Source organism: Callithrix jacchus, chromosome 7 (assembly GCF_049354715.1).
Source record: "Callithrix jacchus isolate 240 chromosome 7, calJac240_pri, whole genome shotgun sequence".
Classification (NCBI taxonomy): domain Eukaryota; kingdom Metazoa; phylum Chordata; class Mammalia; order Primates; family Cebidae; genus Callithrix; species Callithrix jacchus.
Window position 1 is genome coordinate 126,562,305 of NC_133508.1, and position 12,555 is coordinate 126,574,859.

Below are 12,555 nucleotides of genomic sequence, written 5' to 3' on the forward strand. Positions count from 1 at the left end.
CAAATTCCTGAGCTCAAAGTGATTCACTCACCTCAGTCTCCCAAAGTGCTGGGATTATAGGCATTGGCCACCACAGCCAGCCAAATCAATCATTTTTAAGTTCTCATCTTACATATGATGTTCACAGACAAGCATTCTCTCACAGTCTAAATTATATCTCCCTGCCCCTCCCTTTAGTCTTTCATAGCAGTCTACTATTTTATGCATTATGTTAATCACTATTTATCATTATAAGTTTTGTTTTACTTTTTACAGAAGTTTCTTTTGCTCCTATTATGCCAGAATGAGGATGAAAGTCACATTTCTTTTATCCATCATTGTACATTGGTACATTACATTACAGGCATTCCCTAAATATTTCTGAATTGCTGAACAAGAGAATTGTACTGCAGTCAGCGGCAAAATCTAACTTGCATATAGTATTTGCTTTTTTTCTTTGTTGCTCAGTATATATATTCTGAGTTTATTTTATTAAGAGGGAGCTGAGAAGTTGCTGGAGAAGTTGACCATAGCAGAATTAGATTCTAGTTCTTTTCTTTATTCTCCTTGCAAGGAATATGAGATGATACTATAGTTTTCGTTTTCAGGTAAAATTTATGATATGACCTTCGTGTTGTGTTTTCCTTGCCATTGATAGACTATGAATTTGTCAGAAGTGACCCTTATGCATTCCATTTTATCCTCTACAATGAGTGGTAGGAAGTCGGTAGAGAGAGTGACTCACGAGGCCCATTGACTGTGATGCCACCTGAGAGACTCTTGACACTGGAATGGCTGAGGATGTAGGAACAAAATTCTGCAACTTGTTCTATGAAATCAGGGTTTAGATCTTCTTCCTTCAACTGCTCCAAGTGGGGAAGGTACTTCCCCCGAGCGGGCCGATCGAAGACGAAGCACTTCCTCTTGGGGAAGAACTTTCGAATGCACAAACGAGGATCATTAAAGCTTTTACTTTTTTTATCAGTACCTACAGGAGAGAAAATTAGAGGTAATAAAACTTCAGATGAATTACTTTGAATATAATCTTTCAATTTTGTAATTTTCACAAAGCCCAGGTAAGGAGGAAATTAATGAGGAAGGAAGAATATACAATTAAAAAGGTAGAGAAAGGAAAGTCTCCAAGAAGGGATAGGCAATACATTTAAAGTTGGTTCCAACTGATATAGTCAAGCAGTATTTCCATTTCCTTTAGCAGAACAGTCAGGAAAACACAGTTAAAAATTATAATTTGTATATGCAGAAATGGTCATTTTGATATTATCTGCTCTCTACATATTAACCCACCAACCATTAGACCCAGAAACCTTTTCTTAGCTTCAGCGAAAGCTCCAGGTAGTCATCGGGAGTGATGGGTTCTCCATCTGTTTTCAGCTCCAGGGAGAAATCCCTAAGAGTCCACACAAATGCTGGAAAAAAGCTCACAAAGTCAGCTGAGTCTTCTACATAATTGTTATCAGGTGAGGAGTTTGCCTTGATTCGATCTGTCAGCTCTGTCACATAACTGAGACGCTAAGTTAAGAAAATTACAGAAAATGCCACTTTTTATACATTTTATCCTAATGCTTATCTAAAATAATTCAGTTTCTTTTGATTAGCTCATTCATTCACAAACATTTATTTACAGAATTCATTCACTCACAAACACTTGCTGAGCACCTACTATGAAAAAAGCACTGTCCTAGGGACTAAGAATACTGTAATGAATGAGACAATTCTACAATTAGAGAGCTTACATTCTAATCATGAAAACAAACAATGAACAAGTAAATAAAAGTATAATAATTATCAGGTATTGATAACAATTGTCTTGAAGGAAAATAAAGTGGGCAACTCACTCCTAGTGTATTTTTAGAAACTAGCAACCAATAGACACTTATCTAACACTCTGGTACCTCCCAAATCTACCAATAGGGAAAGTAGAGAATAACCATGTGTATCTGCATGTGGTGCTGATTTATGTAGTCTTCCAGGTAAATTACCTCTGACATTGTAGTTAAGCAGTGATCTGAATGAATTGAAGGAGCCAGTCATATACAAATCCACTGGAGGAGCATTGCAGACAGAGATCACAGAACCTGCAATCCCCTAGATAGGAAATCACTGAGTCCAGTGTGGGAGGTCAGAAGTCTTAACATAAATAGAGGTTGGGATATGTAAGCTCTGTAAACCAAAGTAAGAAATTTGAAATTGAATAAAAAATTAATAGAAAGTCACTGGTGGGTTTTAAGTGAAGAGAGGACATAGTATGATATTTTTTGACAAAAACCATACTGGCTGGCATTGCCTCTGTGAATCAAAAGCATATGCAAAAAAAAAAAAAAAAAAAAAAAAAACAAAAAAAAATTAGGTAGTTGAAAAGATAACCAAGATGAGAGGCAATGAAAACTTAGAGTTATCACGGAAGAAGTAGTGAGAATTAGCCAGTCTAGGAAAATAATTTTGATAGTGAAGCTGAAAGAATTTGATGATTAATAATTTCCAGGACATAAGGAAAGGAATCATCCAAGATGATTCCTAAGTTTTTGATCTGAGCACTTCTATGAATCATGTGGGAATTTATTGTGATTGGAAAGACTTGGAAGGAATGATTTTGGACAGAAAAATTAAGTTTTGTTCTGTACATTTTAGGCTTAAGATATGTCTTACACATCTGAATGGAGATGTTGCATCAGGAGCTAGATAAAAAAGTTTGAATTTGTTCATACTTGGAAATATAAATTTGATGGTGATTGACACATTGGTGCTACTGAAAGCCTTGAGGCTGGATGTGATTATCTGGGGACTGGGAGTAGAAAGAGAAAAGAGGCACAAGAAATTAAGATTTATAATATTTAGAGGGTAAAAGTAGAAAGTGGATGCAGCAAAGTAATCTGAAAAAGTCCACCAATAAGAAAGGTGAAAAATTAGGAAACTATGGTATTCTAATAGGAACCAATTCCAAAAGAAACAAGCATTTCAGAAAGGTGGAAGGGACTGAATTTATCAAATGCTCCTAGAGGGAAGAAAAAAGGCTTCTGGAAGACTGGAAGATCAAATGAGGTGAGAACTGTGCATTACATATACAAATACGATGGTGACTTTGATGAAATGTAATTCAGTGTAATGCTTGAAACTAAGCTAATGGAAATGGTGAGGTCATTGATAATGAACTAGGTTAGGTAATGTATGAGAGGGGAGAATAACGATAAGGGTGGAGAGTTCCAATAAGGTGATGGAACTGAGACACCAGGGTGTTAGATAATTGTCTATTGGTTGCTATTCTCTAAAAGGACACTAGGAGCTAAAATCTTTAGTAAATGAAGAATGTATTTACTGTAACGTTGCTAGATAATTGCAACAAAGAATGTGGCATAGTCAAAGCGTATATGTATTTAAAAAGGTTCTCTTTTTAATGGTAAAGGAATGAGAAGGTGTCCATAACTCTAACATGGAAAAAGAAGGATACCTAACTCATCCCTTACACTTATGATATGCAAGGTATGGTATAAAAAATAATTATCACATAAGACCACTGGAGAGGTCTGTAGAAGAAAGAGTATCTATAATGTATAGCTAGGTATCAGTTAGAAGGCAAAACTTAGAGCAGATGATAAGAATGTAGAGAATTGCAAAAGTAAGACCATGGGTTCTTGAGGACATGGAGGGTTTGGACAGGGATAGGAGAAAGTCAGATAGATGATATATAGAGTCTTGGGTGGCTGAGTGTCTAAGGATATATGTAACCAGGATATATGTAACCAGCCTTCAATTAGATTTGAACTTCTGGTAGAGATTGAGATAGAATGAGATTTTCAGCATAATGAGATTTACTAATGAGGGGACTTATGAATTCTTCAGTACCTGTTTGCCTGTGTACCTGGTGAAATAATAATGAAGCTGTTATTTTCTAGGTTTAATGCTGTTCTGGACCACAAAAAAAGATACTGCAATTGGTCCATGGCCTGCTGGTTGATGGTTCCCATGCTATTGTACACGAAGGTGCTGCTCAGGAGGATGGCCAGGGAGAAGATCCAGGAGTCATTCTCATTGTCACCCTGTAAGTTATGGTAGAAGCCACACCGAAGAGTGACTAGCAGAAGGTACAATCAATTCAGATAGCTGAAGACTGACTGAACTCCAACTCTGTCTCTTACTAGTTGTGAAAACCTAGGTAACTCACTTCGTTATGCAGTATTTTTCCATTTGTAGAGCAAATGTATACTTTAAGGTATTATATATAAATGTATTTGTTAGTGGAAAACACATGAGCACTTGTTAGTAGAAGCTATTTTGATCAGATACTAAAATTCAAACTGGTTTCCTAAACTTAGTTTATGACTCTATTCTACTTCCATGGAACATCATGGTAAGAAATTTTTTACACAGTAGTTAAAATAGGCTTCTTCAATAACAGCTTTCTATGTCTAAGATTTATGAGTAGTAATATATTATCATTAATGAACAAAGATGTTATCATTAGATTTTACACTTTGCTTCTCTTTCTACTGGTGCCACTGTAGATGTGAAAATTTTTACCATCTTTATGGGTTTCCACTGTAAAAAGTCAGACATGTTTTTAAAATGTCTACTGAAGCTTTTAAGCACCTTCAGCAGCCTTACCAAAATATTTCCGTATAATATGAGAGAAATATGACTGAAAATTAGCTATGATTTTATAGGTTTACCAAAATTAATTAATCAAACTTACTGTATACTCTGAATGCTTATACCACATCAATTAAAAAAAGAATATATTAATACAATTAACTAGAGTCCTAAATCAAGGAGGAGGAGTGATAGTGCAACGAGGTTATTGATCTGACCTTGTTTATGTAGATTTTAATCTACTTAAGTGAAATGTTAAAAATATTTATCTTTTTACCTTCTCTATATCTCCAAGGCCCTCAGTGTCGAGCAGAACTAGGGTGTGTCCTGGCTTCTTGGGATGAGGCACGCACCACATCCAGATTCCTTTGGTGTGGGATTTCACTGTAGATCCCAGAGAGAAGCCTGCAAAAGGAGGAGAGGATAAAAGGGAGAAGAGATTAATTAGTAGGTGTTTCTGGAAATTGAGATAAAAGTTAACATAATCAAAGGTAAAAGAGATAAAAGAAAATACAACTGGCATAAATCTTAATGATAAACCAGTAAATAGGAAAGTTGTATATCTAATCCACAGTGAAACATTCATTTTTCCTTAAAGTTCATTGGAAGCTTGCTGTCACTACAAAAACATTTTAAAAAATGTTGTATAAGTATTATTATGGAAGTTAACTTTATTTATTAACATATTCCTTCCAGAAAGGCACATTTACACTCTCAGATGGGAAAATAAAAGTAAAGTGGGACGAAAGGGTCAGCTGACTGAAATCCTCCAAAGTCAATGTAAAGAGCCCATTCATGGATTAAAAGTTAGCTTTCAATATTCATTCTCATCTCTAACTTTCTGTTCTCACATTCCAAGGCTGGATGCTCACAGTGTGTACAGACAGGAGGGACTTGGCAGAGCTTTGCTGGTGTCACTCACCCTTGTTCTTCCCAGCCAGCCTGTTCATCAGGTAGGATTTGCCTGTGCGGTAGAGGCCCACAATCGCCACCACCACCACAGGCTGCGTAACTGCAGACAGGATCTTCAGAGCTTCTGGATTCACCACCAGTTGCCCTTCGGTGTTGTCAATGAGGCTCACTGGGCCTGTCATGTGAATCTCTGCAGCCATGTCCAGGGTGTTGTTCCCTTCTGTGCAAGGAAAAAGATGAAATGGAAAGCAATTTCTAGGTAGCTAGCCATGCTGAGCTTACCAATATGGATTACATTTTTGATTTCTATGCATGAACTTTTTTTCATATACATTTTTTAAAGCCCTGTTTCTCTTTAAGTCTGTCCTACAAATTGGTACACTGGCTTTCTTTTTAATGAATTAATTAATTTATATTTTTATTGCATTTTAGGTTTTGGGGTACATGTGCAGAACATGCAAGATAGTTTGAAATAGACTTACAGAAAAGATGTACAATGGGTATGAAAAGTTCCCATATATCATTTCCTCTAATGTTAAAAGTTTACATAACCATAGAACTAGGATTTTAACATTAAAACAATGATGACTAACCTACACTCCTTATTGTCATTTCACCTGTTTCCAACTAATGTCCTTCCACTCCATGATCAGTCCAGGATTGTTCATTGCATTTGGTCCTTATGTTTCTGTATTTTCTTTGCATCTTTGATAGTTTCTCATTCTTTCTTTGTCTTTCATGTCTTTGACAGTTTAGAAGTTGACCAGCCTGTGATTTTGTAGAATATTCATCCCTCAATTTTTTTGATGTTTCTTTATTACTAGATTGAAGTTATGCATTTTATTTTGCAAATGTCACTGAAGTGATGTTCTGCCATTTTCAGAGTCTCCTTTAAGGGATTCACGATGTTCACATGACTTTTTCTAATGCTGTGACCTTAACTTTGATCATTTGGTTAAGGTAGTCTCTGCCAGATTTCTCCACCACAAAGTGTGATGTACCATTTTGTCACTAAAAAACACCATTTGGAGAGACACTTTGAAGACCATGCAAATCAAGTTTCATCATACTTTCCTAATTTTTCAGTCACTGTTTTTAGCATCCATTGATAATTGTTGCTTATAACTTAGTGTTGTGTTGGACTGAAGGTAATTTTCTATTCTCATCATTCCTTCTACATTTATTAGAGTTTTAATGTGAGCAAGAACTGCCCTTTCCCCTTCATTTGTTTTATTTACTTATTTAATCATTTAGTTGTATCAGTGTAGACCTACAGATATTTATCTTATCATCCGGGTAACACTGTATTATCATTATTTATCTCATTGCTCAACTCCCCAGATTAGTTCACTGACAGCTGCTTCAAGCTGGAGCCCAAATTCTTTGGACATGCTCCCATCATATTTTCACTGCTTCTTTCCTTGTGGCAGGCTTATCTAATATCTGCTTCAGCCTTAGAATCGACCATTTCTCCTAAAGGCTCTGGTTGCTTTCATTGGATACTGGTACATAGACACCAAGATGTCACACTAGGTGTAGTCATTACTTCCAGTCATTACTTTCTCACAGGGAAAATCAAGGAATCTGTGTTTGTATACTAGCACATGAACACAAACATCTACGTTTATTTCTTATCTGTCCATTTCTATATATAAGCTTAAGTTTCTTTTGATACTTCTAATTGCAATTCAACAAAACAAAATTTATTTATACTTTCCCTCCTTGTTTTTAAAACTTTTCTCTGAGTATGTCATTACATATAATAAATTATTTGCTCAATTCTACTACATACAATTAAAGTTACTAACTCATAAGTCTTTGTAACATAAATTTGCTAACTAGAGTGCACAATTACTTAACAGTTCTGTTTGTCTTTGGTCTTACACATACAGTCAAAATACTGTATTCCAAAGTTGCTTAGACTACCTTTTCCTTCTCTATTCTCTTTGGCATGGTTAAATCATTTATTTGTAATATAATTAGGTTTGTTTGTTGGTTGATTTTAAGTATGTATGCATTTATTTTGGGTATGTGAAATATCACAGTTATGAAAGTCAGAGCTTTACAACAAGCTGTAGTCAGAGAAGTGTCACTTCTCCTTCATCTTAGCACTGCATTCCCATTCCAGCTGTCTTTCTATTCTTTCCACCTCATGCCCACTCATCCTCCACAGATATTCAGTCTTGTTAGTTTATAGTTTACCTTTCATGGGCATTCTTTTCATTAATGAGCATATACATGTATGTTTTCTTATTCACATTTTCTATCATAAAGATCACATCATGTGGAAATATGGAAATCTCTCCATACCAGTTCATAGGAAGATCTCTCAGTTCCTTTTACAGGCATCTATTCCATTTATGTGAACATACAACAGTTTATTCAACCATTCTTTTATGTATAGACATTTAGATCATTTCAGATATTTAGCAATTACAAACAATGCTGCAATGAAAACCTCTTCTAACCTTGTGAGGGCGTATTTTTATATTGTTATAGGAGCTACTTTAGGATAGTGTCCTATAAGTGAGATTGCTGGGTCAAAAGGTAAGCACATTTTATTCTGTTAAATATTGCCAAGCTCTTCTCCAGAGGGAGGTATCTGGTTGAATTCCCACCAGATCTTCTTGTATCTCATTGTTCATAAAATGGATTTTTTTTTTAGGTATGTCACATTTTCTGACTTAATTACAAAATTTCCTTTGGTAACTTTTCACATTCACATTTAGATCTTTGGACTGAGCTCTCTGAGCTCTTGCATAGAGTAATAGGAACCTTCACCTGAGGAATCTTGTATTGTATGTATGTTCATACTTTGAAACACAGATACCATTCTCACCTAGCCTTGGTCTGGATTTCTTCCAGCCGTTCTAGTCAGACTGTGGGACTCAGGTTACCCAATGGCTTCTTCCTCTCACTATGCAGAAAGCCCCTTGAGTCACCATAGCCCATCACTGGTTCTTAATATTTGCTGTGAATCAGCATTTACCTGTTACTCACTCAAGCTTCATATCTGGCATCTGACATATAGAAAATCAACAGATTTTGTTACCAGAGTTTGACCTTTCTGTGCTTTATGATTGATTCTCTATTACTTGCATGTATATCAGTTTGCATATTGCTTTCAATTATTTCAGGTAATGAAGCCAGCATCAGGAAACATTCCCTGATGAACCAGGGCTTGTTTTTTGTGTGACTTCTGCTTCACGTAGAGCAGTATGTACACAATTGTAGGCATATCCTGTTTAACCAGGCCTTGATAATTTGATAATTTACTAAGGAATAGAAATATATTCTCTCATAGTTCTGGTGGCTGGGAAGTCGAATCTCAAAGTGCTAACAGGTTTGGTGTCTTGGGAGAGCCTGGTCTCTACTTCCAAGATGGTGCCTTGAAGCCTTCATCCTCCAGACTGACTCGCTCTCAGAAACTCTTTTTATAGTCATTAATCCATTTACGAGTGCTCTGCCCACTTGGCCCCATAATCCAACCCTGTTACACTGTTGGGAATTAACTTTCAACATGAATTTTGGAGGGGACAAGAATATCCAAATCATGACATATTTTTTGAAAATTGAAAGTACAGTATGTAACTAAAATTCAATAGAAAGCTCATAAGATAAAGTTAACGAAATCCTTCTTAAGGCAAAAACAAAACAAACAAAAAAAACCTTAAAATGAAGATGAAATAAATGAGAGAAAATACAATATAATTATGTTACTTTTCCCTTAATAGATTCTACATTTGAATAATATGAATTCCAGAGAAGAATGGAAGTTTCTAGGGGGAAAATATAGGCTGAATTAATAACAAACAGAAACTAAACAAAAAGGAGAAAAGCATTACTTTAGGAAAAACAAAATCATTCAAGAAAGGAAAAGTAAAGACAGTATATCTATATCATTCATATCTATAGTGTCAGTGCTCTAAATAACATTGGAATTGTCATACCGATGCAAAGACAGTATTAATCTAAATAGAAGTATGACATAATTCTATCGAGGGGATCATGGGACAGAGTTTGTGTGAATGTGGATGGTAGTAATAGTGGTGAGGTGGTGTATGATAAAGGAATTGGAGATGATGAGTGTGACTTAAATCCTTATTTTCACTGTATGGTACCTCAAATTGGAAATTCAAAAGGTAGGAAACACAAGGTTGTTATTTTTATGTGTGGAGGTAAATAAAGAAACAGCTAAAATAATTAAAAGTGGTTGCTATTGAAAAAGAGAAGAGGTAAAGGTGGGGGGTTTACTAGGAGAATTTCTTTTTGGAATAAGTATCAGAATTGTTTGATTCTATAAATTATGTGAAAATCTAATTTTGAAGAAAATAAAAACAAGAGTTGACAATACAAATTAAATAAGTAAATAAAAAAAAAAACGAGTGAAAAGCCTTCCTGTAGTAACATCTTAATTTTTGTTTTTACCTTGAATATCTCAATTCCTGTAATTTAAAATGATCATGATAGGCTGGGCGCGGTGGCTCATGCCTGTAATCCCAGCACTTTGGGAGGCCGAGGCGGGTGGATCACGAGCTCAAGGGATCGAGACCATCCTGGTCAACATGGTGAAACCCCGTCTCTACTAAAAATACAAAAATTAGCTGGGCATGGTGGCACATGCCTGTAGTCCCAGCTACTCAGGAGGCTGAGGCAGGAGAATTGTCTGAACCCACGAGGCGGAGGTTGCAGTGAGCCGAGATCGTGCCATTGCACTCCAGCCTGGTTAACAAAAGCGAAACTCCATCTCAAAAAAAAAAAAAAAAAAAGATCGTGATATAAAATGCCTAATTTCTATAACATATAGTCATAGACTATAAGCATTACAGTTTTCCTTTTTATCCTATAATAAAGAGTGCTTTGTTTATAATATGGAGTTGATTACTTCTGACTTGCTCTACTGAAGTCTTATATCTAATTATCTACTTCCCATCTCTTCAGGGGGCAATGGCAAAAAAGCCATTTATTTTTCTGTGATCCGGACCCCTTTTCTCTTACAGCAATGGCCCACAGAGACCTCTGGAAAGACTTCTGTTTTATTTTGTAGCATGATGTATACTACCTTAAAATCAATGACTGACTCAGAAATGTAGGTGTACAAAGATTGTATAAGTTCCATAATTATAATAACTTGTTCCCCACTTTTACACTGTTGGTGGGAGTGTAAATTAGTTCAACCATTGTGGAAGACAGTTTGGCAATTCCTCAAGGATCTAGAAATAGAAATTCCATTTGACTCAGCAATCCTATTACTGGGTACATAACCAAACGATTCTAAATCATTTTGTCATAAAGACACATGCACACGTATGTTCATTGAGGCGCTGTTTAAGATAGCAAAGGCCTGGACCCAACCCAAATGCCCATCGATGATAGACTGGACAAAAAAAAATGTGGCACATATACACCATGGAATACTATGCAGCCATAAAAAACGATGATTTGGTGTCCTTTGTAGAGACGTGGATGAACCTAGAAACTGTAATTCTCAGCAAACTGACACAAGAACAGAAAACCAAACATCACATGTTTTCACTCATAGGCAGGTGATGAACAATGAGAACACTTGGAGACAGGGAAAGGAACAATACTTACAGGGCTAGCTGGTGGGGGTGAAGGGGAGGGGTGGGGGGACAGACGGGGTGGTGGGAAGGGAAGAGAAAAAGGGATAATACAAGGAGAAATGCCTGATGTAGGCAACGAGTGGGGGGTGGGTCAGGGATGGAGACAGCAAACCACCATGGCATGTGTGTACTTATGCAACAATCCTGCAGAATGCAGGATGTGCACATGTACCCCAGATCCCAAATACAATTAAAAAAAAAAGAAATAAAGGGCTGATGAACTGGCTGGTAGAAAATGCAGCGCTTTGTAAGCATTATGTTCTTTCAACCATTTAAGAGGAATAACAGTAACATCTACTCTGTCTCCTACAAAAACAGTAACAAAAACTTGTTCCCACTCTTTGCAGATCCCAAGTTGCCTACCTTCTTTTACCTAGAGCCATAAAAGTGGCAAAGTGAATGTGATGGAGTCCTAACTTTATTCAGCAGATACTGATAATGATAAAGTCAACTTAAGATGATGTCAAAAAAGAAATAACAATTTGGAAACATTCCCATCTACGGAGGGACCATTCCCTCCATAAGTAGTCTGACCATTCCTATGGTGGGAATGGTCAGTTTGGATAAAACTGATAAATCCTGGTAAATAGATTCCCAACCCGTCCCAGTCTTACCTAAATCAGAAATCCTTTAGAGTTGGAAAGAAGGTTGTTTCAATGTGAAAGTTGATTCTTATCCTCCTCTCTTTTCTTCTGAGTGTGGTGGCACTGTTTTCTCCGTCTTTCTTTCTCTCAGTAACTGTGAACTTTTACTTTGCTCCTCCAATGTCTGGGGCTTCCCAGATTTTCTTCAGAGACCTGGTGGAAGACAAGAAAAAGAGGCAACCTCTGCAAAGGAATGAACTAATATGAAACAGAAAGTATTAACTAAAGCAGTGACTCATTAGCCGTAAAAGGAATTCCTGGCAGCTGTGCTAGTAAGAGGGTTTGTCATGATTTCTCAACTGGGAAGTTGCCATTTAGTTATTGGAAAAGATCTTAGAGACTGCTTGCAGTATTAATTTTTTTAAATTCCTTCATTGGGTCATTTAAAACAGTGCCATTTATCTCATGTTTGTGGGCCAGTTTGAGAAGCATGTGGATGAGAAAGCCTCATATTTTTTTTAGGTCCAATTACCTTGGATATTAGCTTGAGCACTGTAAGTGCCCTGAGGGAATATCTATGTCTTATATACTTTTGGATTATTAGCACCTAACCCAGGTCCTGATGCTTAACATTTAATGAATAATAAATAATGATGAAGGTAACTCATTTATTACACACTTGATACAGACACAGTGCTAGCATCTTTATGTAGATCATACCATTGTATTTTTATTTTGTATTTATATCTTCTTTAGAGACAAGTTCTTGCTCCGTTGCCCAAGCTGGAATGCAATGGCATAATCACCGTTCACTGTAACGTCAAACTTCTGGGCTTCAGTGATTCTTTTTC

General features: G+C 36.4%; 1 protein-coding gene across 1 annotated transcript in view; it reads right to left on the reverse strand.

Annotated features, from left to right (window-relative positions):
* The window catches only part of LOC100405150 (guanylate-binding protein 2), a 28,295-nt gene extending 16,321 nt beyond the window's left edge, over positions 1 to 11,974 (reverse strand). Inside the window, exons 1-6 of the mRNA XM_035252076.3 lie at positions 11,735 to 11,974; positions 5,507 to 5,716; positions 4,862 to 4,989; positions 3,925 to 4,034; positions 1,305 to 1,501; positions 725 to 967 (exon numbers count right to left, since the gene is read on the reverse strand). Of these exons, the coding sequence (XP_035107967.3) occupies positions 725 to 967; positions 1,305 to 1,501; positions 3,925 to 4,034; positions 4,862 to 4,989; positions 5,507 to 5,696 (868 nt within the window). The 5' untranslated portion in view covers positions 5,697 to 5,716; positions 11,735 to 11,974. The remainder of the gene's footprint in view (positions 1 to 724; positions 968 to 1,304; positions 1,502 to 3,924; positions 4,035 to 4,861; positions 4,990 to 5,506; positions 5,717 to 11,734) is intronic.
* Positions 11,975 to 12,555: the final 581 nt, after the last annotated feature.